General features: G+C 42.9%; 1 protein-coding gene across 2 annotated transcripts in view; it reads right to left on the reverse strand.

The window, feature by feature from the left end:
• Positions 1 to 24,905, reverse strand: part of LOC137321188 (coiled-coil domain-containing protein 171-like) — a 218,963-nt gene that overhangs the window by 93,424 nt on the left and 100,634 nt on the right. For both annotated transcript variants that reach the window (XM_067983472.1, XM_067983471.1), the window contains 2 exons: positions 23,818 to 24,316; positions 8,400 to 8,516 (listed from right to left, as the gene is read on the reverse strand). In XM_067983472.1, coding sequence (XP_067839573.1) covers positions 8,400 to 8,516; positions 23,818 to 24,316 — 616 coding nt within the window. The remainder of the gene's footprint in view (positions 1 to 8,399; positions 8,517 to 23,817; positions 24,317 to 24,905) is intronic.

Consider the following 24,905-nt stretch of genomic DNA (forward strand, 5'->3'; position numbering starts at 1 on the left):
TGCTGTTTTTAGAACTCTAAAGGGACTAGATAATTTAGTCCATGCCAAGCTGTTTCACCTTGTCCAGAACAGTAGAACCAGAGGACACAGCCTGCGCTTGAAGGGGGTAAATTCAAAATTAATCTGCGGAAACATTATTTCAGTGAGCGAGTGGTCAATCTATGGAACAGGCTCCCTAGGGAGACGGTGGAAGCAGATAGTGTTGATTAATCCAGAAAAAAATATTTTGGGATACAGTATATGAGCAATTTGAGACATGACATGCGTTAAGTGCAGCATGATTGGGAGGGACAGGTGACTTTCCACCACTGGGAGTTTCCTCGCCTCATGTCTGGGTCTGTTGTAAATTAATTGATAGAGATTGATTGCCATGATTAATCAACAACTTCACTATCATTTTATTATACGACTGTCAGGTTGGTAGAAGACGAACTAGACAGACCTTGGTCTTTTTTCATCCAATAATTGCTATGTTCCTACATGAGTTCAAATCTCACCATGGCAGTTTGAGAATTTGAATTCAGTTAAAAAAAAATTAGCTATCAGTAAAAAAGTGACCATGAAACAATTGGATTCTCGTAAAAACTCATCTGGTTCACTAATGACCTTTAGCAAAGGAAACCTGTCGTTCTCACCCAATCTGGCCTATATGTGACTCCGGTTCCACACCATTGTGATTGACTCTTAATTACCCTCTTAAGTTGCCTAGCAAGTCAATCAGTTGCATCAAAACGCCACCTTCTCAGGGCAACTTGTCAGCTATTCCCATATCCCAAGAATACATTTTTTTTTGAAGTGATAATCAGGAGTAAGCTTGAGGATCATCTATACAATAACCAAATTAACAGCAGTCAACATGGATTCAGAAGGTGAAGATCCTGCCTGATCAACGTCCTTGACTTCTTTGAGGGAGTGACAATGCAGGTGGACTGTGAGAAGCCCTGTGATCTGGTGTACCTCCAGTTGAAGCTCCACACAAAAGGCTATTAATTAAACTCAAAGCTATGGAGATTCAGGGTAATCCCTGGGAATGGGTAAGAAACTGGCTGAAGGAGAGACATCAAAGAGTATTCATTAGATGAGTTATGTGTGAGTGGAGGAAGGGGGAAGTATTGAGGGGATTGCCTCATGGCTCAGCGGTAGAACCACTACTATTTCTAATGCATATAAATGAGCTGAATTGAGAGGCTCAATGCAAAGTGGTCAAATTTCAAATATCATCATGCCTTGGTAGATTCCGGAAGACCATGGGTATCTTCTACAACCATGACTGATGACACCTGTGCACTTTCCCAGAACACTAGATGAGCACTGGCATAATGAGGTCAATTCTGTCACCAGAATCATCCTCAGCATATTATTGGAATTTTGAAGTTGCATTTTTGGTGCCTGAATAGGCATTTACATCCTGCCGGCCAGCTGCCTGCCGAAATGGGCCTCAAGAGGCAGTCGGTTGGCTGCCGGCAAAGATTGCACAGCCTGGAAGCTGCCTGTCGGCACTCAAGAGAAGCAGGTGCGCGGCAGGGTCTCGCGGGTGGGAAAGGGGGAGCCTGGTGCAGCAGAGACCCAGGCTCTCTTTGTGGGGCCCAGAGGACCTGCTCCTTCTGGCCTCAACATGACCCATTTAGGGCCCCTGATTCTTCCCCCACAGGTTTTACCCTTGGTGGGCACCCCATTCAGTATGCCTTTGGGGTCCTATGTACATCATCGGATTCTAATTAGCATATATTAATGAGGTCCCTGGCCTGAGTCAGTAGGGACCCTGAGCCGCTGACAAAAACAGCCGGGTTAAACCTGTTGCGGGCCAGGAATGGAGCAGCAAATACAGCCACTCGTTTCTAACTCCCATTCTGCCTGGTTTCTGCCAGGCACAGTGAGTTAAAACTCCCCAATTAGTCTAGGGGTGCTCTGCAATATGGTCTGCATAGGGTCTCAAGGATAATGGTGATGTGCTGCATGCTCTATAACTTTGCCTTGCAAACAGGCCTCTTTTTAAAGCGAAGAAACCAAAGGGACACACACACTGTTTTGGGATTAAAATTGTAGTTGCACTGTTGTTTGTGAAGCTTGGAAGAGACTTTTATGAGGTGGTATGAATGAAAACTGTGTGAAAGGATGCACACAAGAGATGTGGTCTGTAGATTAATGCATCTTTGTGCTGGAAAGGGGGAAGGTGTAGGCAGTACTGTTCGTGCAGTGGGCAGATGCAGCAGTTAAGAGAAGACCTCCTTATGGAGGCCCTGGAGGAGGGAGACTCCCAAGGGAAGCAGTGGAATCAGACAAATGAGCAACAGCAACATAAAAACGATACAGAGCACAACCCATTGCCAGCTGCAAAACACTTTCCTGCCAATCTGCTACGGGAGGGAGAAATGTTTGAAGGCAACCTGCAGCCAGGGAGACTGTTGCATCAATCACTGTTTGACAAGACTTTTACACAACTCTGCAAATGTGCCCCTGATGAATGGTCCAATGGTTATTTTCACAATATAGTTGCCTGATGAGTAGCATGCTCTGCCAAATCTGACTCTACCATATATCCCTAACAATCCACTGCCTGGACATCAATACACTCCTGAAGGAAATAAATCTTAACACTACATTGCAAATAAGATGCAACCATTTTCTTTATCAACCATCTTTGTGTACATGTGCAAATTAATGTTTGTTTGCCTTTGGTGACAGTGTATGTGTTGTACTGTGTCCTACCTATTCTTGTACTCCTAAGTGTGACCTCTGTGGCAGGACTAAGTGTGGCGACAGCCTGCTGCTCCACAACAGGGACCTCAGGACACAGCTGCAGTGCTTCGCCATTTTCTGCTGAGTAGCGAGATTGCAACCACTGCCAGCAACTTGGCCCTCGTGCTCTCTGGCGTTTGCTGTCCACTACTTACCACTTCTTCAGTTCTCTCAGGGAGCCAACTGGGTTACATAGTTGTGCATCACCCTGATAGGTACAGATTTCTTTCTGCCATACCCCTGCTGCTGGATGCTCCTTGGGAATTGCTACTTTTGGCCTCCGCTTAGTAGGATGGAGCCCACCATCAAGGTTCTATGAAACCAATTCCCTAGCCTCTCCAAGCCAGAAGTGAGAACCTTGTGTGAATTGATGCCCTAGATCTCTAAAAACCGTAATCACAGCGTTCATGAGAGAAACCTGACCTTCTACCCTCTGCTAGAACGCTCACAGATGGCGCGCAAATTTTTCACATCCGCTCCCACAACCTATGGACATGGGAATCAGCGCTTACTCTGTTCACCATCTCTCTCCATACTTGCTCACATTCATCTCCACAGGAGGGCTCTCCTTTGCACCAAAGTTTTCTACTCTCCCGTGCTGAATCTCTTCAAGCAGCACAATGTTTGCTCATCAAAGGGGTGGTTCAGCCCACTTGTCCTTGGGGAACTTGCCTTCCTGCTGGCCCACACAGCCAGAACAAACATCAAAGTGACAGCCTTTAAGAGCTGCTGCTCTCCTGAGTTCCCATCCCCCTTTCATTCATTGTGCTCAAAGGGGCAGGGACAAGTGCTAATCAGTAAAATGAGCTGACCTTGTTAAATCCAGCAAGTTCAGCATACCACTGCCTATGTGAGACATTGTGTTCACATAACAATTCTGGTTATATTTTTGCCAGACTCTCAGAATTGCTCCTAATATGTTTGCCACTCCAAAGCTCCATTACCAAAACTGACAATATCAACAGGATGAGACTGAAATGTAGAGCAAACTAGAGTAGGGGCAAATAAAAGGGAAATGTCTACCATGGAGTTTCTACACCAAGTGGGAGGACTGATCTTCCAAAGGTTAGGCTTGTTGAACTGATAACTCTAGCTAGAATCTATGGGGATTATTCCATATTGCAGATTTACAAATGGCATCAATTGGAACTTGATTGAGAGGCCCCAGTGTCGCTCTGGAGAGGACTTTAATGCTACCCATGGTTCCCTGTCTGAAAGGTAATAGTGAAGCATAATATTCAATCATCCATTTAACTATTTAGTTCATGGTTTTCTGAGGGTCTTGAGGTCATAGGACATGAATTGCAGAACTGCTCATTATGATCAATATAAAACTGTAGGACCCCATAGGCTTAGAGATATTCAAGCCATCATTCCTGCTTGGATTTGTGGGTAGGGGCATGAAATGACAATTTCCTGTCCTAACTGAAAATGAGAAACATTTAGTATGGGTTTTGAGAACTATTCAGAGTAGGCAACATGGTAATCCTACAGTCTGATGGGCAGTTTTCCAAGAAGGGATTTTGATATTGCATGCAACAGTGCTTCAAAAGAACAGCTAATCATTTTTTCACAATTAAATGACTATCTCAATTTAGAGCCATCTGAGGTCTAGGTGGATATAAGTTTCAGATTGTCTTCAGAAGTCTGAATAGATTCTCTAACAAATTAGAAATTAGGGGATCATGAAAGAAACAGTGGCAATATGAACCCTAATAGAACTGGGTTCCAATCCCAGCTCAAACTGAAGACAACATAATACAAAGTTAGTAATGCCAGATTGAGTTAACAGATCATGACACAGGTATTGTTAAATTCGTATTGTATGCTTTGATTGTGAATACTCTACAGGAAATGATTAGGTTCTCAACTACTGAAGCGGGCTTCTCAATAACCAGGCTGTCCAGTGGAAAGTGCCTAGATCTGGCTGAAAAAATTGACCATACAATTGGGACAGAACTCTCCTGTTGGGTAGGTGAAGGCAATCCTGAGCCAGAAAAAGAATGTTGGAAAACTACATCATACATAGTGAATAAGTGGTTATTAGTATCAGGGTCACCCTGTCTGCTTGGGTTTCACATGGAATTAGGAGAGGCAGGAAATTAAGTATCGAAATGTTTGCATCCAGGAGAATGATGGGCCATTGTTCCCCCATCTTGATATTGTTCTTGTTCTGGATGAATATTAAGGAATCTGGAAAAGTGAGTTTGTTGAAGCTATGGACATTGAGGTGGCCTAAGATCCCAAAGTCAATATCTGTACTCTTCAGCTGGCAGGCAGAATGATCTTTTTATATTTATTAGATCATTATTACCACTTCTCTTAAATTCTGGTCTTTATGGGTACAGGTTGAAAACCCAAGGCAGGGTTGGTAATTCTGAATGTCATGATCCAGAAATGGGCACTTGATGCAGAAACCAAGTCTATCACACATTGAAAATGGACTTTAACAGTCTTTGGCAGGATTAATCACAGCCATTCTGTAAGTTGTGAAGTGTGATAGCTTATATCTTGTGGTTCTCTTCTCATTCTTTTTTTGAAATAACATGTTAGCTGATGAACACCTAAGAGAAAATCTATCTTGTAGCAAGTCAGCAACCTTAAGAAACTACATCAGGTACCGAGGACTCAATAATGGAGCTGGGGAGAAATGAGCTGACTATCAGGCATTCTGGCTAGTTTTTATAGAGGGAGGTAATGACATCTCAACATGCACGTGACCTTCTTCAGTGTCACATACATGATTTCCCATGACCAATTAGACAAGGGACAGATTCCTGCAGCGTGTGCAGAGTGCTGCATAAAGAACCAGCACTATTCAGGGCACATGTTTTATGTGAACTCTGCTCAAGATACCACTGTAATCTTTCTTTATCTAGTCCTCTTCTATATTTGCCTGAGGGAGAACCATGCCAGTACTTTGCAGCACATGCTGGCACTCACTCAATTCTTCACAAGCACCAGCTCAGAGAGATCATCTGTGGGAAAGTTAGAGAATGAGCCAGAGGGGATTGCACTGAGTGACACACAGAGCACAAGTGAGAGGAGGAGTTTTTGATGGTACGAGAAAGAGGACACTGCTGGCTGAAGAATCAGATTCCGTAGTTCCTGGACTGAAGAGCCTGGGGAACTCTCATGGGTCCTGACTTTAAAAGAATGATGCTTCCAGATAATGAAGGATCAGTGCCGAACAGTGTGCTGCAGGTGGCAGCTCAGGTGGAGGAGTGAACTAGCAAGATATGCAGTGCACTGGAGGACAAATTCGCAACTCTGCTGTGCATTATAAAACATATGGCAGCTCCAGGAACATCTGCAATGGGAGGCTCCATGACAGATGCCCAAGGCCAGTCTGTGCACTTCCAAGTATGCTCAGACTACGGCCATATAGGCCTAGGTACTAGACTGGATACAACTGCCTCCAAAGCCTGCAGCAGGTCCAGCTCAGACTGAGTGGCCAGGAGACAAGAATGACCTCAATGTCAGTAGGCTTCTATTGTAACACAACAGCTATCTATCTTACGTGCTCGTCATTGAGAGCGCGCCTTGGAGAAGCATAATGCTGGGTTGGAGCAACGTACGTCATACACCGGCATCAAAAGGCAGCACCATGGTGAGATGCACTCGGCACACACACACACAATATAGTTTCACATGAAGGTTATGATTGCACTAAAATTGTTGTGCATGTAGAGATAGTTGCCAGAAAGGTATGGCAGTCGCTTTTACCAGGTGACATAAATAGGAACTTTGTGATTTGTCATGCACAGAGAAGGGTCCAAAAATGAATATATATTAATGCAAGGAAGGGGGAAGATGTGGAAAGGACTGTTAATGTAGTGAGAAATGTTAATAGAAGGTCTCCTGTATGAGAGTGACACAAATGGCTGGCACATCCTCTTCAGGCAGTTGTTGCTGCTCCTCTTGTTGATGCCCCTGCTGCCCTACCACACTAAAATTGCAGTGCATGCTGCCACTAGCTGAAGGAGGAAGTGCGATTGTTTGCTGTAACAAACAATGTATGTGTGACTTCTTGATGCATCTGTGCACAGCTGATTGGGTAATGTTAGTTATGTTCCTCAGGGCAGCCTTCAATGATTCTGCAGTGTAAAAGTTAAGGGCAGTTGTGACTGATAGCCACTGGCAGTGCAGTGCCTGTGGTGGAGATGGGCTGTGGGTCAAGTTGCAGCATGTGGTGTAACTCAGTCAAAGCTTCCTTTGTAAAGTGAATCCTCCACAAGCATGGCTCATCAGACAATGCAGATATGTGTTCCTTAGCTGATATTCTCTGGTGTTGGGGTACCAGTGCTGCCTGACTAACTTGGTATCTATCCAATGTTCTGGAAAATCCAGGCTAAATCTCTGTAAATTGGTCCATATGAGTGAATATTAAATTATGTGTTAATGGTTTGTGGTTACAATGCTATTTTGAAAAAAATATGCCTGATGATTGACTCACATACTGAAGTATGCAAGATTAAAATGTGTTACAGTAATCGTTAAAGCTACAATTGTCGAGAGATACTTTTACGTATTTTTAAAGTTCAAAACAAATATTAAGTTTCAATGAAAAAAGAATTCAGTAACAAGACTAGATTTTAGAATCACAATGAATTTCCATAAAGCACTAACTTCCATTCTATCCCTTCCTGCATCCCCCCACTGCCCCCAGCCCCACCATCCATTTAGCTCCAAGTTCTCTAGTTGGCTAAGGGTAAAAAGCAGAGACCATTGGCAGTTAAACACAAAACAGAGTTTGATCTTCATTACAAAAGTGGTTTCAAATTTCTTTAAAAAGGATTGAGATTGTTGTGCACCATTGCAGCTTTAAGTTAGACATAGTTCATTGACTTCCACTATGTTTGGAGTTTGTAGCAGACATTTTTAAAACTGAAAGCTCTGAATTTCTCCACCTTTCATAATATGCACAATTCTGCAAAATAAATGTCTATCATGAATGATTTAAAGTGGAATCAGCCAATTGCATAGGTCCACTAGTATTCAGTGTGTACTGAAGTAAAATTAAGCAATAACTTTCATTCATCAGCAATGTAGAAGGCTCTTTGGTTGATTAAATGCTGAGGGTACAAGCTGACACATTTAATCAACATGCAAAAGCAGCTCATTGCTGAGGACATGCAAGATAACTTGAAAGTATCAATTTATGCTGCATTAAAGATACTGAACTTTATATATGGTCAAAGAAGATGTTTGCCAGAGATTATGAGATCATCAGGTCAGTGTGCTGTGACTGGGCAGCAGTTGCCTGTGTACATTTACATACTCACAGCACCAAATAATCAGTCACATGAACCATTTTCTACATTGCAATCAGATTATTATATACAGTATAAATGAAAAACATCTTGAAGGACAGTAAATGTTTGCACCTTATTAAAAATACTAATCAAAAATGTATTCTAAGAATCCATTACTAATGCTTTTTTAGGTTCTCAATATTGTTATAAAATATACTTTGCTGTGCATGGCATCAGTCTTTTATGATCATAAAATATATGGTCTACATGCATTTGGTAAGTTTACGAAAGGTTGAGTTTTCAATAAGGTTGAACATCCATGTGTTTTTTAAATATTGAATAAAGTGACGAGAGGGATAACACTTTTAATTTATCCAGATAGTGAACTGTATATACTCTACTTACATGCTTTAGTGATAACATCCTGTAACTCAGTCATAGAATCAACTATTGCAGCCAATAGGTCAGAACTTGAAAACCATCCAACAGCCTGGGTGAAGTGATTCTGCTCTCTTTCCTGATCTAACAAAAATATGACAAAGGAACATGACAGTACATGTAGTAGCAGTTAAAGGCACTGAACAGACTGTGAGTATAGAAAAATATAAAACACTAGCTAAAGCACTATACGAGGTTCTGTTGACCATTTTTGTGTGGACTCGTGGTAGAAAATATTTAATTTCTGTGTGGAACATTTTTTGCCTTAGACTACAGGGAATTTCCATCAATGTTTATAGTGCACTTTGAAGAAGAGGAATTGTTTGTGCTTTCTTGGACGTAGTGTTAAATATTGCTTCAGTCCTCACCATGTGTCAACTTGCAGTAGCCTTTTTCAAGCAACCTACTCACAAAATAATTCAGAATCAAAAGTTCTGCTTCACTAGAACAAATTTCTAAAAGTAATTAACTTTAAAATAAGCATTGAGCGGAACGGAGCATCAGAAGACTGGACTCAGGTTCAAATGATCTTGGTTGTGTAAAGCCAACACCTGAAGTGCAGGATGCAGCCAAAGTTAACACGACAAGATAAATCAAGAAACACTGCCCAGGCGATATCAAGCTTGGGTTTCAAAAATCTGGAATGTCTTAGAAAGGGAAGATTGAGGGAAGTGAGGAGTTCCACAGTTTTGAGGACCCAGGAAAGAATGAGTTAAGAGTAAGAGATGGTGTGACAAATTTTGAAATCAAAAAAGTGAAGATGTAGGGACAAGGAAGAGCATATAGGATGGCATATTTGGAGTTTATGAGGAATAACAGATGAAAATTCAGTAACAATTATTACATAGAAAAGGACAAGAAAGGTCTTGACAAAGAGACTGATTGGAGGCTAACGATAAGAAGAGTTGCCTACCAAGGAACAATCTTTTTCTTGCATCCCCTCTAGAAAGCAGCACTAGCAGAGACTCCCCAGATATGGGAGCACTGTAGTATTCCAGTCATGGACTGACTTAAACTTTATAGAGTTAAAGAGCTATTAAAGGGAGAGGAGTGTAGGGCACAAAAAGGAATCCGTACTTCTTGGAAGCAGCTTCAACAATGGAGGAGATGTGGGTATTGCATTTGAAATCAGAGGAAATAGTGAGAAGAAAAATTATAATACTAAGAGTGGACGCATCAAAGATAAGAGGTAGTAACTGCTGGTCAGACTTGAGAGACCAAACTTTTTGAAGAATTAAAAGAAATAGATTTTCACTGCTTTATTGAAGTGATTGAAGAGATCAAGGCTTAGTGAATCCAATCCAGACAAAGATGAAAGTATCCACTCTCTAGTGTCTATAAAGATTTTGCCGTTTCAACAGTTTCCAAAATAGAATGAGTTTGCAATACAAAACTATCCATTCATTATGTGGTACTAAATTGAGACAACAGGAGAGCTTGTGAAGAAAATTAATCTGTCACACTCTTTTGGGTCTCCCTTAGAAATCCTCTTGGATACAGCAGTGATGGTTACTCCCACAAGTGGTCTCAGCATCTTACATTCAAGAGTGTACCCATACTGTCCAATATCTAATTAAATAAGCATATAAGCAAGGAAGTTATGAGAAACCTTTATAAATCACTGGTTAGGGCTCGGCTACAGTATTGTGCCCAATTCTGGGCACCACACTTTAATAAAGATGTCAAGGCCTTGGAGAGGATGCAGAGGAGTTTTACCAGAATTATATCAGGGATGAGGGACTTCAGCTATGTGGGGAGACTGGAGAAGCTGGGATTGTGCTTCTTAGAGTAGAGACGGTTAAAGGGAGATTTAATCGAGGTGTTCAACATCATGAGAGGTTTTGATAAATAAGGAGAAACTGTTTCCACTGGCAGATGGGTCAGTAACCAGAGGACACAGATTTAAGATAATTGGCAAAAGAACCAGAGAGAAGGTGAGGAAATCTTTTTTTACCCAGCAAGTTGTTATGATCTGGAATTATACTTGAAAAGGAAAAATTTGCAGGCAGAAATGGGCCAGCTCTTTCAAAGAACCGGCACGGGCACAATGGGTTGAACGGCCTCCTGCTGTGCTGTAATATTCTATGATGCGATGTAACAAATTGTGATCTGAATTGGATAGTGTCTTTTTCATGTGGCCTCACGTGCACATCTCCAATGTTTTTAAAGACAGACTCAGAAAGATTTGCTGAGATGAGGCTAGATACGAATCATTAAGCGGCTTCATTTCGTTTACAGCAATTAAAAGTAGAGTACCAATCTAAGCAAATTTTGCTTACTTTGCTCAATCTCACTTCTCACCTCAAAAACTGGAAAAAAACGAATAAACCACTTGCTCTGTCTCTTTCATGGGCTGACATATGTTTTTGGCATTACCTTTCTTTCTGGACTATATCTAACTGCAAAACCTGACCTCCTGCATTTTAGCGTTCAGCTCTGGACCCCGCGGGGGTCTACACTTTGCAGCCTCTTGTTTTAAAGACAGCTCACTCCTCCATCCTTTTCTCTGTATTCCCAGCCAAGGGGAGGGGTCGTGATCCTGACTTCATCCCAATTAGTGATTTTCCAGTAAGCCAGCCGATAAAAATCAGCCACCTCCTCTTTTTCTTTGGGGTATGGGTTTAAAGAAGACATCTCCCGCTTTCCTCAAAATTAATGGGGGCCATCCTGCTTACGATACCTTGGAGGAGATGACTGACCCTCATTGTTTCGGACTGTGACATTGCATAAACTGGCCCATCTAGCTTTAATACACATCTTCAATACTTATTCCAATAAGTATCTTTTTTAAAAAATCTACGCAAATTCACTTTGTTTTTAAAAAACATCTTAAACACAACTCAATCCCAAAACCCTTTCCATGAAGGAAAATAAATTACAAATCGCAAAACATGACAAGGACGTCCCTTACGTCGACAGCAACAAATAAATGAGATGCTGATCTACTGCATTGGTTTCTGTTAAAAGATATTTAATTGACCTTGGAGGTAGAACTCAGACTTGCATAAACAGTTAGACTGTCTACAACACCAATCTGTGGGCAGATCAGTTTCTATAGAAGAATACAAAATAGTCTCAGTGCAACTATTGCTTGACTTCCAAAAAGTGGATACTGGCTATAAGAGATGCTGTTCGTACATGAGGTAGAAATAGCATAACTGCAATCATCTATTCCTTGGTAGCCTATCAGAAGAGATGTTCTGGCAAAATTATCCGATCTGCATCCTGGAGGTGCTGAGATGGGTGTTTCAGGATCACTGTATAAGCAGGTCCAATTGCAAGGCTCATATGAGCTATCTGCTAATGATGGGCTCTAGACATCAATTTTATGGACCAATTCCCACTCTGAGGACCTGAAGATTTTTTTTTCTCTCTGAAAGGACTCTTCTCTGTTCTGTCTAGAATCTAACTACAACAGATGCAACATCTTGGGAAGCTTTGTTTAATTTTAGACATCTTCTCAACAGCATGCATGTATAATAAACTTCCCACCTCAATCGACAGCAATGCAGCCTTGTAAGCATATTGCCTTTGAAATTTGCGGTATGCCTTCATAAACCGAAGGAGGCAGCCAAGCATGGGATTGGGAAATTGCACTGCCCACTGCAATGTGAAGGTGAACTCAAAAACAAACATTTTTATGTAAAAGAAGGTTTAAGATGTCAGTAGTGATGAGGCTTCCATAAAAGGCTAGATCTTCCAGACTCTTTTGGCAAACACTGAAAAAAGCTTGTGCTCCTACAATAAGCATTGAAAAAAAAGGAGCATCGCCAGAATATCACCACTTATGGCTATAATATGATTATTTTGTGACAATGAAACAAATTGCTTCCTGATAACATTATTGGACTAATGTAGGAACTCGTGGGGGAGAACCTTGCCCAGCGAGAGTGTGTATGAGAAATTCGAGCACGCACTGCCATGATTTCCCAATCGTCATTTTAAACATGCATTTAGAATAGCAGATTTCCTATATTCCAAGTATATTCACCAGTGAACATAGAAGATCTTCTTTTAACAGTCATTTTTTCTTAACAGCTAAACCATCTGATGAACTTAATGGCCATTGATTGTGAGGTAAAGCTAACGGTTATGAGATGTTGACCATCATATCTGAGGATGGAACCTTCATGCAGAGAATTACTTGTACTCTATTTACCTAAAGTTGCCAAATAATCTTTGGGAGCAGAATGCATAGAGACCATATCTAAAAAGATCATTCACCTTTTGAGGCACACAGGTCCTAACTGACCATTTGGGGTATAATAAAACCTGTCAAATCAATGGGTACATTCTTTGGTTGCAGGTCTGGTTTCAAAAGACCTGGGTTTATATTTTCTATCCACCTGTCATGCATTCATTTGTGCTATTCAATTTAAAGACATTGGCCAAGAATTTTGATCGCACCCGAAAAATGATTGAGGCATGCAGCCAGCGCTATACGTGCTATTCATTGGCTGCATGCCTGTTTGGGTGAGCCAGAAATCTGGCATTGCTGACACCAATTGAAGGCAGCCAGCGCCTCTTAACAAGGAGATGCACTCTGGCTGCAGACAGGAGGAAATGTTGGCAAAGGGCTAAAATGGCTGTAAGTGGTCGAGACAAGACATCCAGGTTCTCTGATGCTACACTGGAGGCCCTGGTGCAGGCGGTGAACAGGAGCAGGGAGATCCTGGTCTCCCCAGGGGGCAGAAACCCTCCAGGCAACACCTTCGCTGCCAGTGGGAAGAGGTCGCAGAGGAGGTCAATACCAGGAGCTTAGCTCCCAACACATGGCTGCAATGCCACATAAAGTTCAATGACCTCACCAGAGTTGTTAAGGTAGGAATACTGCTCTCCTACTCCCTGCTCACACCTCCTGCCTAACTACTCACAGTACTCCCCTTCTCCACTTCCCTTCACTCTCCTACAATCATTGCACCACACTTCATTCCACCTCCTTCTCCCCATACGCACTCACCACTATTGCAACCCTCACTTCCCCACACCTCACACGCTGCATGCCAACTATTCTACCATAAAAGCCACATTCTCTAAACATCTCACAAAACTGTCACAACCATACTCCCTTCTTTCTTGCAGGAGAAGGTCGCACACAACCTGAGACAGGAGGTTGCCACCAGAGGAGGCCGAGCCTGCCTGCACACCCACTTCCCCCCATGGAAGAAAACGTGCCAGCCATCACAGGCAGGGGGAGAGTCATGGCCGTGGCAAGTGGCAGTGCTGGAGGAGACATTGTGCAAGGTTTCTCCAGACCTCATCCTCTTTTTCCCTTCTGAGTTCTACCTCACCCTACACGATAAACTGCAGCCACTTTTCTCTCTGCTCTCCCTTGTCCCTCTCTGTTATATCAGTTGCTTAAAATGTCGAGCCACTTTAGAAAGACAAGGCCAGCCTTCCTGAAGATGCACCGTCACTCGATCTGACCCTAGGAAGCACCAGCTCAGACACTGGCACCATGCAAACTTTAGAGAGTAGGCCAGAGGTGGGCTCATCACATGGCGAATCACCAAGCACAAGTGTGCAGGAGCTAGGACAGGGGGAAAGGGCGTCACAAGCCCCAGCTCGCCAGAGGACAAGATCACATACTAGGTCTGCTTCAGAGACTTCGAGGGCCCAGGCTACAGAAGAAGGCTGATGGACATACACCAGGAAATGCTAGATGCACTGGGAAGCCTGCCAATGAGTTTGCGAACAATGGCTCAGAGCATGGAGGAATCCAGCTTCAACTTGTGTCGAGACTTCGTGCAGAGCTCGGAGACCATTCTATCCAACATGGACCGAGCGGTCAGCTACATGAACATGACAGTGGCACCCACAATAACGGGAGTCTCCGCTGACAGCTCTGAAAGCTTCCATAGCAGCTAACATTGTTGCCATGGAAGCTCTGAAAACTGCCATCTTGGTTTTGGGGGCCAGTATTGACAGGAGCATCACTCCTACACTCTGTTCTCACGCAGAGCTGGAGGAGAGTTCAGGAGCTTGGCTCCATGGGAGACGCATTTGCCATCCTCTCTCAGAATGACAGCATGCTTACTCCCCGGCCGCTCATTCCGCCAGTGCCCTTGTTAGTACCACACAGCCAGTTGGCCCAGACTGCCTCTCAAGGTCCAGAGCTGCTCGAGATCACCCACCACAGCCATCTGCAGTCTCCTCAATGGAAACTCAGCAGAGTCCCACCTCCCAAGCTCCAGCCACTGGGAAAACATTTCGTAGGAGCACTAGGATAAGTAAAGTAGCACAGAAGACTAGCACTAAAGGCTTGCACAAAGATGATTCATAATTATTTCTATTAACTATTAGATACAGATGGAATTCAGTTGTTTAATCAATTTGTTTTTTGTTCTGGATTTGGTGTTGGTGTTTATATTTGTAGTGTAGTGAGGGCAAAACCCACAAGGCTGGACTGAAGGAAGGCAATCGGATAGTGAAAGTAAGGACGGTGGTGATTAGGATTGTGTGACTGTTGGTGTATTGAGGATGGGAGGGATGGTTCAGGTGAAGCACTCTTGGATGAATTGCTCTCCGAGAGTTTTGGCAGCTGGAGGCACTGGTGGTCGATGCCGCACCTGCTCTCCCTCCCCCCCCCCGCTCCTGCTGCACTTCTTGCTGCCCAGGTGATGGTAACAGCTGATCCCTCATGATGGTAAAGCTATGGAGCATGTAGCAAACTACCACAAATCTAGACACTGGCTCAGGGCTGTACTGCAAATCTCCTCCCAAATGGTCCAGGAAGTGGAAGCATTGTTTGAGCATGCCAATAGTCTGCTTGATGACGTTACTGGTGGCAACATGGCTCTCACTGTAGGCCAGCTCTGCAGCTGTGCGCGGATTCCTGACTGGAGCCATGAGCTATATCTGAAGGGGACACCCCTGGTCATCCAGTCGACAGCCTGTAACTTGACAGCCTATTTGGAACAAATGCAGCACGGAGGACCGGCGCAGGACAAATGAATCATGACTGCTGCGAGGAAACCGGGCACAGATCTGCATGATGCACTGCTTGTGATCACAAACCAGCTAGACGTTGAGGGAGTGGAATCACTTTCTATTGAGAAAGATGTCAGGCTGTTGATGGGGAGCAGGCATGGCAATGTGAGTGCAGCCTATGCCACCTTGGACCCTGCAATGCGTGCGAAGCCTAGTGCTCTCTCATCTTGCTTTGCTCTGTCCGTGGGGAGAGATATATAGGTATTTCTTTTGGTGTAGAGAGCCTCAGTGCCCTCTCTGATACAACAGCGGACTGCAAACTGGGAGAAGTCATTGACGTCACCTATTTCAGCCTAGAAGGAGCATGTAGCGTAAGGGTAGCCACAGGCAGTGCTGTCCATGCCCTGGTTTGAGGCTCGAGTTGTGGCTGCAGCAGGTGACCTAGCTCAGTGACAGCCTCCTTTGTGAAGCGAAGCGCCCAAGAAACTGCTCCTCCGAGTTCATGCAGGAGAAGTGCTCCCTGAAGACCCGCTGTGGGGATGGCCTCTTGTGCAGTGCCCTCCTCCTCCCTCTTCAGCAAGCTGCTTCTGCTCTCTCCTGTCTTCCTTGCAGCTCCCCCTCCTTCTCCAGCCCCAAAGGCAGCCCAGCAAATCACCTATGACTGCAGTAAAACTGTTTAGAGGGCAGTCTAAAACAGTTAAGCATCAGAGCGAACTTGTTATCAGCAATCAGTTCTCTAAGTCCGAATTCAGGTCAAGAAATGTCCAGTTGACCAACAGCCTCAAATGACAAACCAGCAACTATCCTGTATGTAGTGGATGAGCCCTTTGAGCTGCTGAAGTCTCCTTCCTGCCTGTTAGCCATGAGTTACTGAGCAAGTTTATCACATGGTAAGTCAGGTGCTAGGGCATCCCAATGTCACAAAAAGGTCCTACAGCAAGCGTAGGACCTTACTTTGAATATTTTTAATCAGCAATTTATATAGTTCTGGCATGCACCCTGGATGCCTATGGAGCAGCACTTCTGGTACGCAATGATTGGCACACCCCAACTGCTATATTGGATGCTTAGGCACTTGTCTTGTGCCTGAAAAATGGGCTTGCCGTGATCAAATTTATAGGCCACTGTGGCAAGTCACCTATCCTGGGAGAGATTCCCACTCTTTCTAAGAACAAGTTTTAAAAATTGTAAACAACGGCAGGAAAAGGATGTATGACATACTGCAAACTAAGATTAAACAATATCCCACAACCAAGTTCATGCGATTAAAATCCTTCAAAGTAAGTGATGCAGATTAATGAAGTGTTAGACCAGCTCACTTCTCTGTCGCAAACAACACATTTATAGAATCATAGAAATTTACGACACAGAAGGAGGCCATGCAGCCAATCGTGTGTGTGCCGGCCAAAATAGAGGTATCTAGTCTAATCCCACTTTCCAGCATTTGGTCCGTAGCCCTGTAGGTTACGGCACTTCAAGTGCATATCCAAGTACTTTTTAAAAGTGATGCGGTTTTTTGCCTCTACCACCCTTTCAGGTAGTGAGTTCCAGACCCCCACCACCCTCTGGGTGAAAAAATTTCTCCTCAGCTTCCCTCTAATCCTTCTACCGATTACTTTAAATCTATACCCCCCAGTTATTGACCTCTCTGCTAAGGGAAATAGATCCTTCCTATCCACTCTATCTAGGACCCTCACAATTTTATACACCTCAATTAAATCTCCCCTCAGCCTCCTCTGTTCCAAAGAAAACAACTCCAGCCTATCCAATCTTTCCACATAGCTAAAATTCTCCAGTCCTGGCAACGTCCTCGTGAATTTCCTCTGTACCCTCTCTAGTGCAATTACATCTTTCCTATAATGTGGTGACCAGAGCTGTACGAAGTACTCTAGCGGTGGCCTAACTAGTGTTTTATACAGTTCTAGCATAACCTCCCTGCTCTTATATTCTATGCCTCGGCTAATAAAAGAAAGTATCCCGTATGTCTTCTTAACCACCTCACCTATCTGTCCTGCTACCTTCAGGGATCTGTGGACACGCACTCCAAGGTCCCTCTAATCCTCTACACCACTCAGTGTCCTCCCATTTATTGTGTATTCCCTTGCCTTTTTTGCCCTCCCCAAATGCATTACCTCACACTTGTCTGGATAGAATTCCATTTGCCACTTTTCTGCCCACCTGACCAGTCCATTGATATCTTCCTGCAGTCTACAGCTTTCCTCCTCACTATCAACCACATGGCCAATTTTTGTATCATCTGCAAACTTCTTAATCATGCCCCCTTCCAATCACAAAAACATCCATCGACCATTACTCTTTGCTTCCTGCCACTGAGCCAATTTTGGATCCAATTTGCCACTTTCCCTTGGATCCCATGGGCTTGTACTTTCCTGACCAGTTTGCTATGTGGGAGCTTGTCAAAAATCTTGCTAAAATCCATGTACACAACATCAAACACGCTACCCTCATCAACCCTCCTCAAAAAATTCAATCAAGTTAGTCAGGCACGACCTTCCCTTAACAAATCCATGCTGACCCTCCTTGATTAATCTCTGCCTTTCTAAATGACGATTAACACTATCCCTCAGAATTGTTTCCGATAATTTGCCCACCACTGAGGTTAGGCTGACTGGCCTGTAATTACTCAGTCTATCCCTTTCTCCCTTTTTAAACATTAGCAGTCCTCCAGCTCTACGTCTGTAGTCGGGGAAGATTTCCTTGCGTTGATAACACTATCAAGACTGCTGCTACTTTGTAACTGATACCTGGGGTCTGGTCTACATCTGGATCCCAGGGCATCAGTTACAAAGTACCTTAGTTTTGCTCGTATGCATGATAATGCTTTCTGAGGTTCTTCTTAAGAGAAATTTCTTTTTACAGACAAGTGAAGAGTAAAGCACAAAGCCAAGAAACAGTAGTGCTTCAAAACCATCAAATCATAGCTCCTAAAGAATGCTTGTTGGATTATTCTCATGACCAATCACCCACGTTCTACAGGATGATAGGGGTCCTTCCAATTCAAATGCTGGAAATATTCCACCATAACTGTCATAGAATCATAGATTCATACAGCATAGAAGACGGCCATTCGGTCCATCGTGCCTCTTTGAAAGAGCTATCCAATTAGTCCCACTCCCCTGTATTTTCCCCATGGCCCAGCAATTTTTCCTTTTCAAGTATATATCCAATTTCCTTTTGAAAGTTACTATTGAATCTGCTACCTTTCAGGCAGTGAAGTCCAGATCACAACAACTCACTGCGTTAAAAAAATTCTCATCTCCCCTCTGGTTCTTTTGCCAATTACCTTAAATCTGTGTCCTCTGGTTACTGACCCTCCTACCAGTGAAAACAATTTCTCCCTATTTACTCTATCAAAACCCCTCATAATTTTGAACACCTCAATTGAACCTCTCCTTAACCTTCTCTGCTCTAAGGAGAACAATTCCAGTTTCTCTAGTCTCTCCAAATAACTGAAACCGTCATCCCTAGTACCATTCTAGTAAATCTCTTCTGCACCCTCTCCAAGTCTTGACATCCTTCCTAAAAAGTGTGATGCCCATGATTGGACACAATCCTCCAGCTGAGGCCTAACCAGTGACTTATAACGGTCACCTTATTGCAAGGGGGTTAGAGTACAAGAGTAAGGAAGTCTTACTGCAATTGAACAGGGCTTTGGTGAGACCACACCTGGAGTACTGTCTACAGTTTTAGTCTCCTTGCCTAAGGAAGGATATACTTGCCTTAGAGGCGGTGCAATGAAGATTCACTAGATTGATTCCTGGGATGACAGGGTTGTCCTATGAGGAAAGATTGAGTAGATTGGGCCTATACTGTCTAGTGTTTAGAAGAATGAGAGGTGATCTCATTGAAACATATAAGATTCTAAGAGGGCTTGACAGGGTAGATGCTGAGAGGATGTTTCCCCTGGCTGGAGAGTCTGGAACTAGGGGCACAGTCTCAGGATAAGGGGTCGGTCATTTAGGACTGAGGTTAGGAGGAATTTCTTCACCATGAGGGTCTTGAATATTGGGACTTCTCTACCCCAGAGGGCTGTAGATGTTGAGTCATTGAGTATATTCAAGACTGAGATCGATAGATTTTTGGACTCGAGGGGAATCTAGGGATATGGGGATTGGGAGGGAAAGTGGAGTTGAGGTCGAAGATCAGCCATGCTCTTATTGAATGACGGAGCAGGTTCGAGGGGCTGTATGGCCTACTCCTGCTCCTATTTCTTAAGTTTAGGATAACTTCCTTGCTTTTGTACTCTATTTATAAAGCCAAGGATGCCATTTGCTTTTCTTAACATCTTTATCAACTTGTCCTGCCACCTTCAAAGATTTGTGTACGTAAACTCCCAGGTGTGTCTGTTCCTGCACCCACCCCATTTAATATCTCACATAATAATGGAATGCACTGCCTGAAAGGGTGGTGGAAGCAGATTCAATAGTAACTTTCAAAAGGGAATTGGATATATACTTGAAAAGGAAAAATTTGCAGGGCTATGGGGAACGAGCAGGGGAATGGGACTAATTGGATAGCACTTTCAAAGAGCTGGCACAGGCATGATGGCCTCCTTCTGTGCTCTATGATTTTATGAATAACCTATTCAACTTTCTGGAAGAACAGCAGAGGACAGATTTCTTCCATTTAGCACTATATTTTATTTGTGGGATTCCTGGAAGCCAAGTGTCCCACTGGAGAAAATGATGCCTGATTGAAGCAGATGGTTACTTCAAGCTCCAGAATATCTCTAAACAGATGGTTCTCCAAATAATCCAAACAATTTATGTACGTCATTGAAATGTAAATAGTAAACTCCTTCTATCGTCTTTTTAACCCAACTATCTGAAGTGATGGACAAGCATTACATTATAAAATGTAAAAAGCAGGTCCCACTTGCTTCCCCATTAAGATTGAAGGCATAGTGTTACTGGGAGCTAGGACAAAACTGGCAGAGCTTTTTTGGCACAGCCTACTGTCCGGGGTCCAAACACGGGGCACCTGAACAGCTCACATAATGGCCTACAACTCAAAAATCCTAAAAGGACTGTTAGCACGAGTCCTTCTCTGACCTGTAGACATGGGGACTGATATGATGTCATCCAGCAGCTTAAAGTCTGCTGTAGTCATTTTCAGTCCTTCAGCACTAAAAGGGTAACTCAAGTCGCTAAGTCTTCAGTCCACAGAAAATCCCATGATGCATAATAAAGCAGTATACATGATACCCTCCGTCAGAGAAAGTGGATTCTCCTTCACAGGGACTCAAGTGACTGAAATGTGATGCTCTCTAGGAATTCCAAAAAGCGATTCTCGGGGAGTCCACATGGTCGCCATGAAAAATCAGGATTTATCTCATCCAAGTTTCCAAGGCATTCTTGACAGGGGTAGAGGGTGCATCGTTTGTCCTTATTTACATTCCAGTTATCCAATTACAACTTCCATGGCAGGCTTCACCTTTTAAGAGATGTCGAATCTCCAAAGAAAAGGAGCAGCATGTCATTAGAAAGTTCAGCTTCTCTGCACACGTATGGTGAGGGGATAAGGGTTCGCACTTTACGCGGATCCAAAACAATTTAACTTAAACCAAAATTCAAACCAATTATCTTTACTTAAAAAAATGTTCAAAAGCAAAACATGGAACATATGCATACGGCAGCAACCATCAGTGGTAGCTGCATACAGTGCTGACAGCCAGGGGAGGGGAGTACTTGTTTTCTTTTTATGTACGGTAACCTAACACCACTTCCTGCAACCGACCCCACTGAAAGGAAAGCGCACAGTCACATCTGAAGGGGATGCAGATTCATTGTCTCTCACAGGGTACTCGCTACTCATTAGACGGGTCACAATTTCATTCTGTGCTAATCCAAGAATTGTGGATAAATAACAGAAATTACAGGTATAGATATATTTTGTAATAATTAATTTATTCTGAAAAAATATTGCTCATAATGTTTCTAGTTTCAGTACTTACAAAAGCAGATTGTCGTATGTTGTAAAGTGTTGACATTTCTCGCCTTTTCTTCCTCTTACTGCCGGTAAAAATCAGATTTACACAAAAGATGCTAAGATTTTACCCTATTTTTGAAATCTTCTCCAACCTTACATTCCAATCTGTACCTCTAATTTTGGGTACTACTCACTTTCTACTCCCTCGCCAGAGGTTAATCTTTCAGCCACTATACCCCTGCCCTCTAGAGTTCTTTTCCTAAACCATTTTTGACATCCTACTGCTCTGGCAGCAATCACCCCATAGATCAATGCGTTTTGCAGAGTAAAGCAAGCACGTTCTTCCCACGGACATACACTACCAAGTTATTCCTGCTACCAATACTAATAAAATAATTTTCTGCAACAATAACTATTTTCCATTGGGTAGCTAAGATTGCTTTTCGATGGTTCAAACTGGGGTTCCGCAGGAGTGTATCGATATCTGCAAGGGGCCCCCATCAAAGCATTTGAAAACTGTTCTAGTGAGGGAGTCCTTGCTAATGAATGTGATGGTGAGATATTCTTATTTGTGGAGTTCAATGACCAAAAACCGCATCAACCCAGGAATCCAGCCTGCTGAGTCTTTTTTTTTTATGCTACCATGTACCTTGGAGGGAACCCTGCCACTTTTTTGCTGCACCTGGAAGATAACAATAAAACTGGCACCTGGGTGGCTGAACAGAGTCATCCAACTGGCTTTGTAGATGAAATCTGGCTGAAAATTGAGAGTTAGCCCACATCAAACTCCCCTGTGGCAATTCACAAGGATGAAGCCAGGATGACCCCTGTGCAATCTGCAGTAACTATTCAACACTTGGAGCAGAGCCCATTGGAGTTGAGATATTCAGACTTTAGACCACTTTTGCAATATATGTCCATGCAAGAGGGTCATGGATGGACTCTAACTGAAGAGGAGTCTTTCTTCTTGGACTCCATGTCGGAGCAAGTCATCTTGAGCGCCAGAGGAGTATGAAATCGATCAGTTCCTCAGATTTCTGTGGTAACAATTTCACCATTTGTTCCATAGAAGGAACAGGCATATAATTTCTTCCTGCAAGTTCCAAATAGTACTGTTGATGATTGAAACAAAACAATGAGCCATAAATTCCTTCCAGTAAGGAGTCAGCAAAGAGCTACAGATTCCTCGACTATAAGGCTTTTAGGAGTTGAGGCAACCACCAACGGGATGGTGACTGACCCACTAAGGTCCAAAGAATGGTCGAAGTTTTAAAGACTGCTTCATATCTGATGAAGGCCGATCATATCCGTAGTGTATAACATTCAACAATCTCAAGTGCTACCTGGATAAGCCTCTGAATCAGGAGGGCTTGAGCATACCTTGACAGTGGCCAGTGCTGTAGATGAACCTAGACCAACAGGAATAGAAACCAATTGCTCAAAGTAACCACCAAAGCTACATACTATTTCTTTCAGTAATCAAGGTCCTTTGAGAAATATTTTGAAGGTTTCTATTGCTAGTTAGGTCTCAGCTGGTGCTACAATTGACCTCAGGCAATGGGGGAAGACAAGTTAGCCATGGTTCCACTTCCAATTATTACCCAATGTCCCTTCCTGGAAATATGTAAGTCAGGTGAGGACTGAATCATGCTTGGCTGCAATATACTCCACAATCAAATCGATTGCCAAAACTTATACATTAAAAAATTATCAATAAGGCAATTTTAAGGCTACAAGCATCCATGGGACTGTACCAGCGCACAACTAGTCCTTAGAAGAGGTGGGCAGAAGTGGGAACCAAAATTCGAAGAAAATATATTTTCAAACAGAACCTGCACATTCCTTACATACAATTTTTCAAGAACCATCCAGTGTTGTGGATCCTGTGGGGATTGGGTGGGAAAGTGGAGTTGAGGTAAAAGATCAGCCATGATCTTAGTGAATGGCGGAGCAGGCTCGAGGAGCCATATGGCCTACTCCTGCTCCTATTTCTTATGTTATTATTGTGCGCCAGCTAATATTAAAGAACAAAAAAATTCTCATGATACCGTAACACACTGTGAGGTCAGATGAGAGAAGGGGTGGCACCAATTAGTAGCAGTCAACAGCGACGCTGGAATAAGGAATTTCCTGTCAAGCATCGGGCTATCAAGGGCTAGACAACACTGAACCAGATAGATCTACAAGCAGCACCAGCCAGTGCCACAGTGGGCCAAGGCCTACTGACTGAACAGGAAATTAATTAAGGATTAGACTTCCGGAGTGCCATTCCCAGTTTTACAGTATTCAGTTGGTACTGATGTTACACTAGCTGACTTTCCTGATTCTTGAAGGATAACTCCCCAATTATCAGAAATAAATGACCATGGATAAGTGTCTGATTTGGGAATACAGTATCTATGACACAGACCAAATGGATAGTTCGAAAGGGAGATGTGCAGCTGTAACATTTAATAATAGATTTTTTAAAAAATAATTTAGAAATGCTGGCCAGGCCAGTACTTACTTGAATGAGTGATGTAGGACTTTACTTTGCCAGTGCAAACTGCAAGTCTTGGTTTGTTCTTAAAGCCCTCAGTCCAGGTAAATAGTGGCTTACATCCTAGACCTAAGGCTCGAAGTCTGTTGGCCGCTATGATTGCAATAACACTTTTTCTGAAAACCTGAATCAATCCTCTTTGAGGTTTCTTTCTTTTCTTCGATTTGCCTGGATTACCTTCCAGAGAAAGGACCTGGACAACAGTCCTGATTTCATTTTTGAAATATTCGCAGGTAATTATTTGCTCTTGAAGAAAGTCTTTCTGCACAGACAGTTCACAGGATCTATTGTATAATGGGTACAATGCACCTGCCATTAGAGCACTAGCTGCCAGCAAAGCAACATGCTCCTTCTGTTTCTGAGATAATAATTTCTTTGTAAGAGACAGTTCATGGCTCAGCTGGTCATTGACTTTTGCCAGACTAGATACTTTCTCTTTGGCTTCTTCTGCTCCAAGATGACACGTCTGTGAAAAATGACTGAATTAAGTCAGTTGTAATTCTTACTTTTGTATAAATATTTTGTTAATTCTTTTTATTACAAATTTATGGTAATAACAAAGTAGCTTCTAGCTAGGATTTTAATTGTGATAGAAGCCTCCAACAGTACATTTTCTGTATTATATCTTTTTTCTAAGACTTTAAAATGAACCTGAGTTAGCTGTACTCTTAAGAATTCCTTTGTCTTTGAGGGGGCAGAAACAATCCATGATTACAATCTATGAAAATGAATATGAGCTGTTCAAGCATGTGAACTTGAAGATTCACATCAGAGCCAAACGGACTGCATGCGAGCAGGCAAAGCTGTTTGATATGGAAGTCAGGTGTCAAAGGCAAACAAAGACACCAGAATGGCCAGGAAACTGTTGTTCACTGTTTATCTACTTAAATGGTAAAATTGACTGGTAGCATGATTTCTTACCTAAGGGGAAAATACTTCTTTGATCTTGTGCGCTGTGTTTTTGCCTCAGAAGAATTGTATAATAGGTGTGGGTTGTCCCTATATCACTAGTTCTTTGTTTGCCTGCTTGTTTCCACGTGGTAACAATGGTAAGG

The sequence above is a fragment of the Heptranchias perlo genome, chromosome 4, assembly GCF_035084215.1.
Source record: "Heptranchias perlo isolate sHepPer1 chromosome 4, sHepPer1.hap1, whole genome shotgun sequence".
In the NCBI taxonomy this organism is placed as follows: Eukaryota; Metazoa; Chordata; class Chondrichthyes; order Hexanchiformes; family Hexanchidae; genus Heptranchias; species Heptranchias perlo.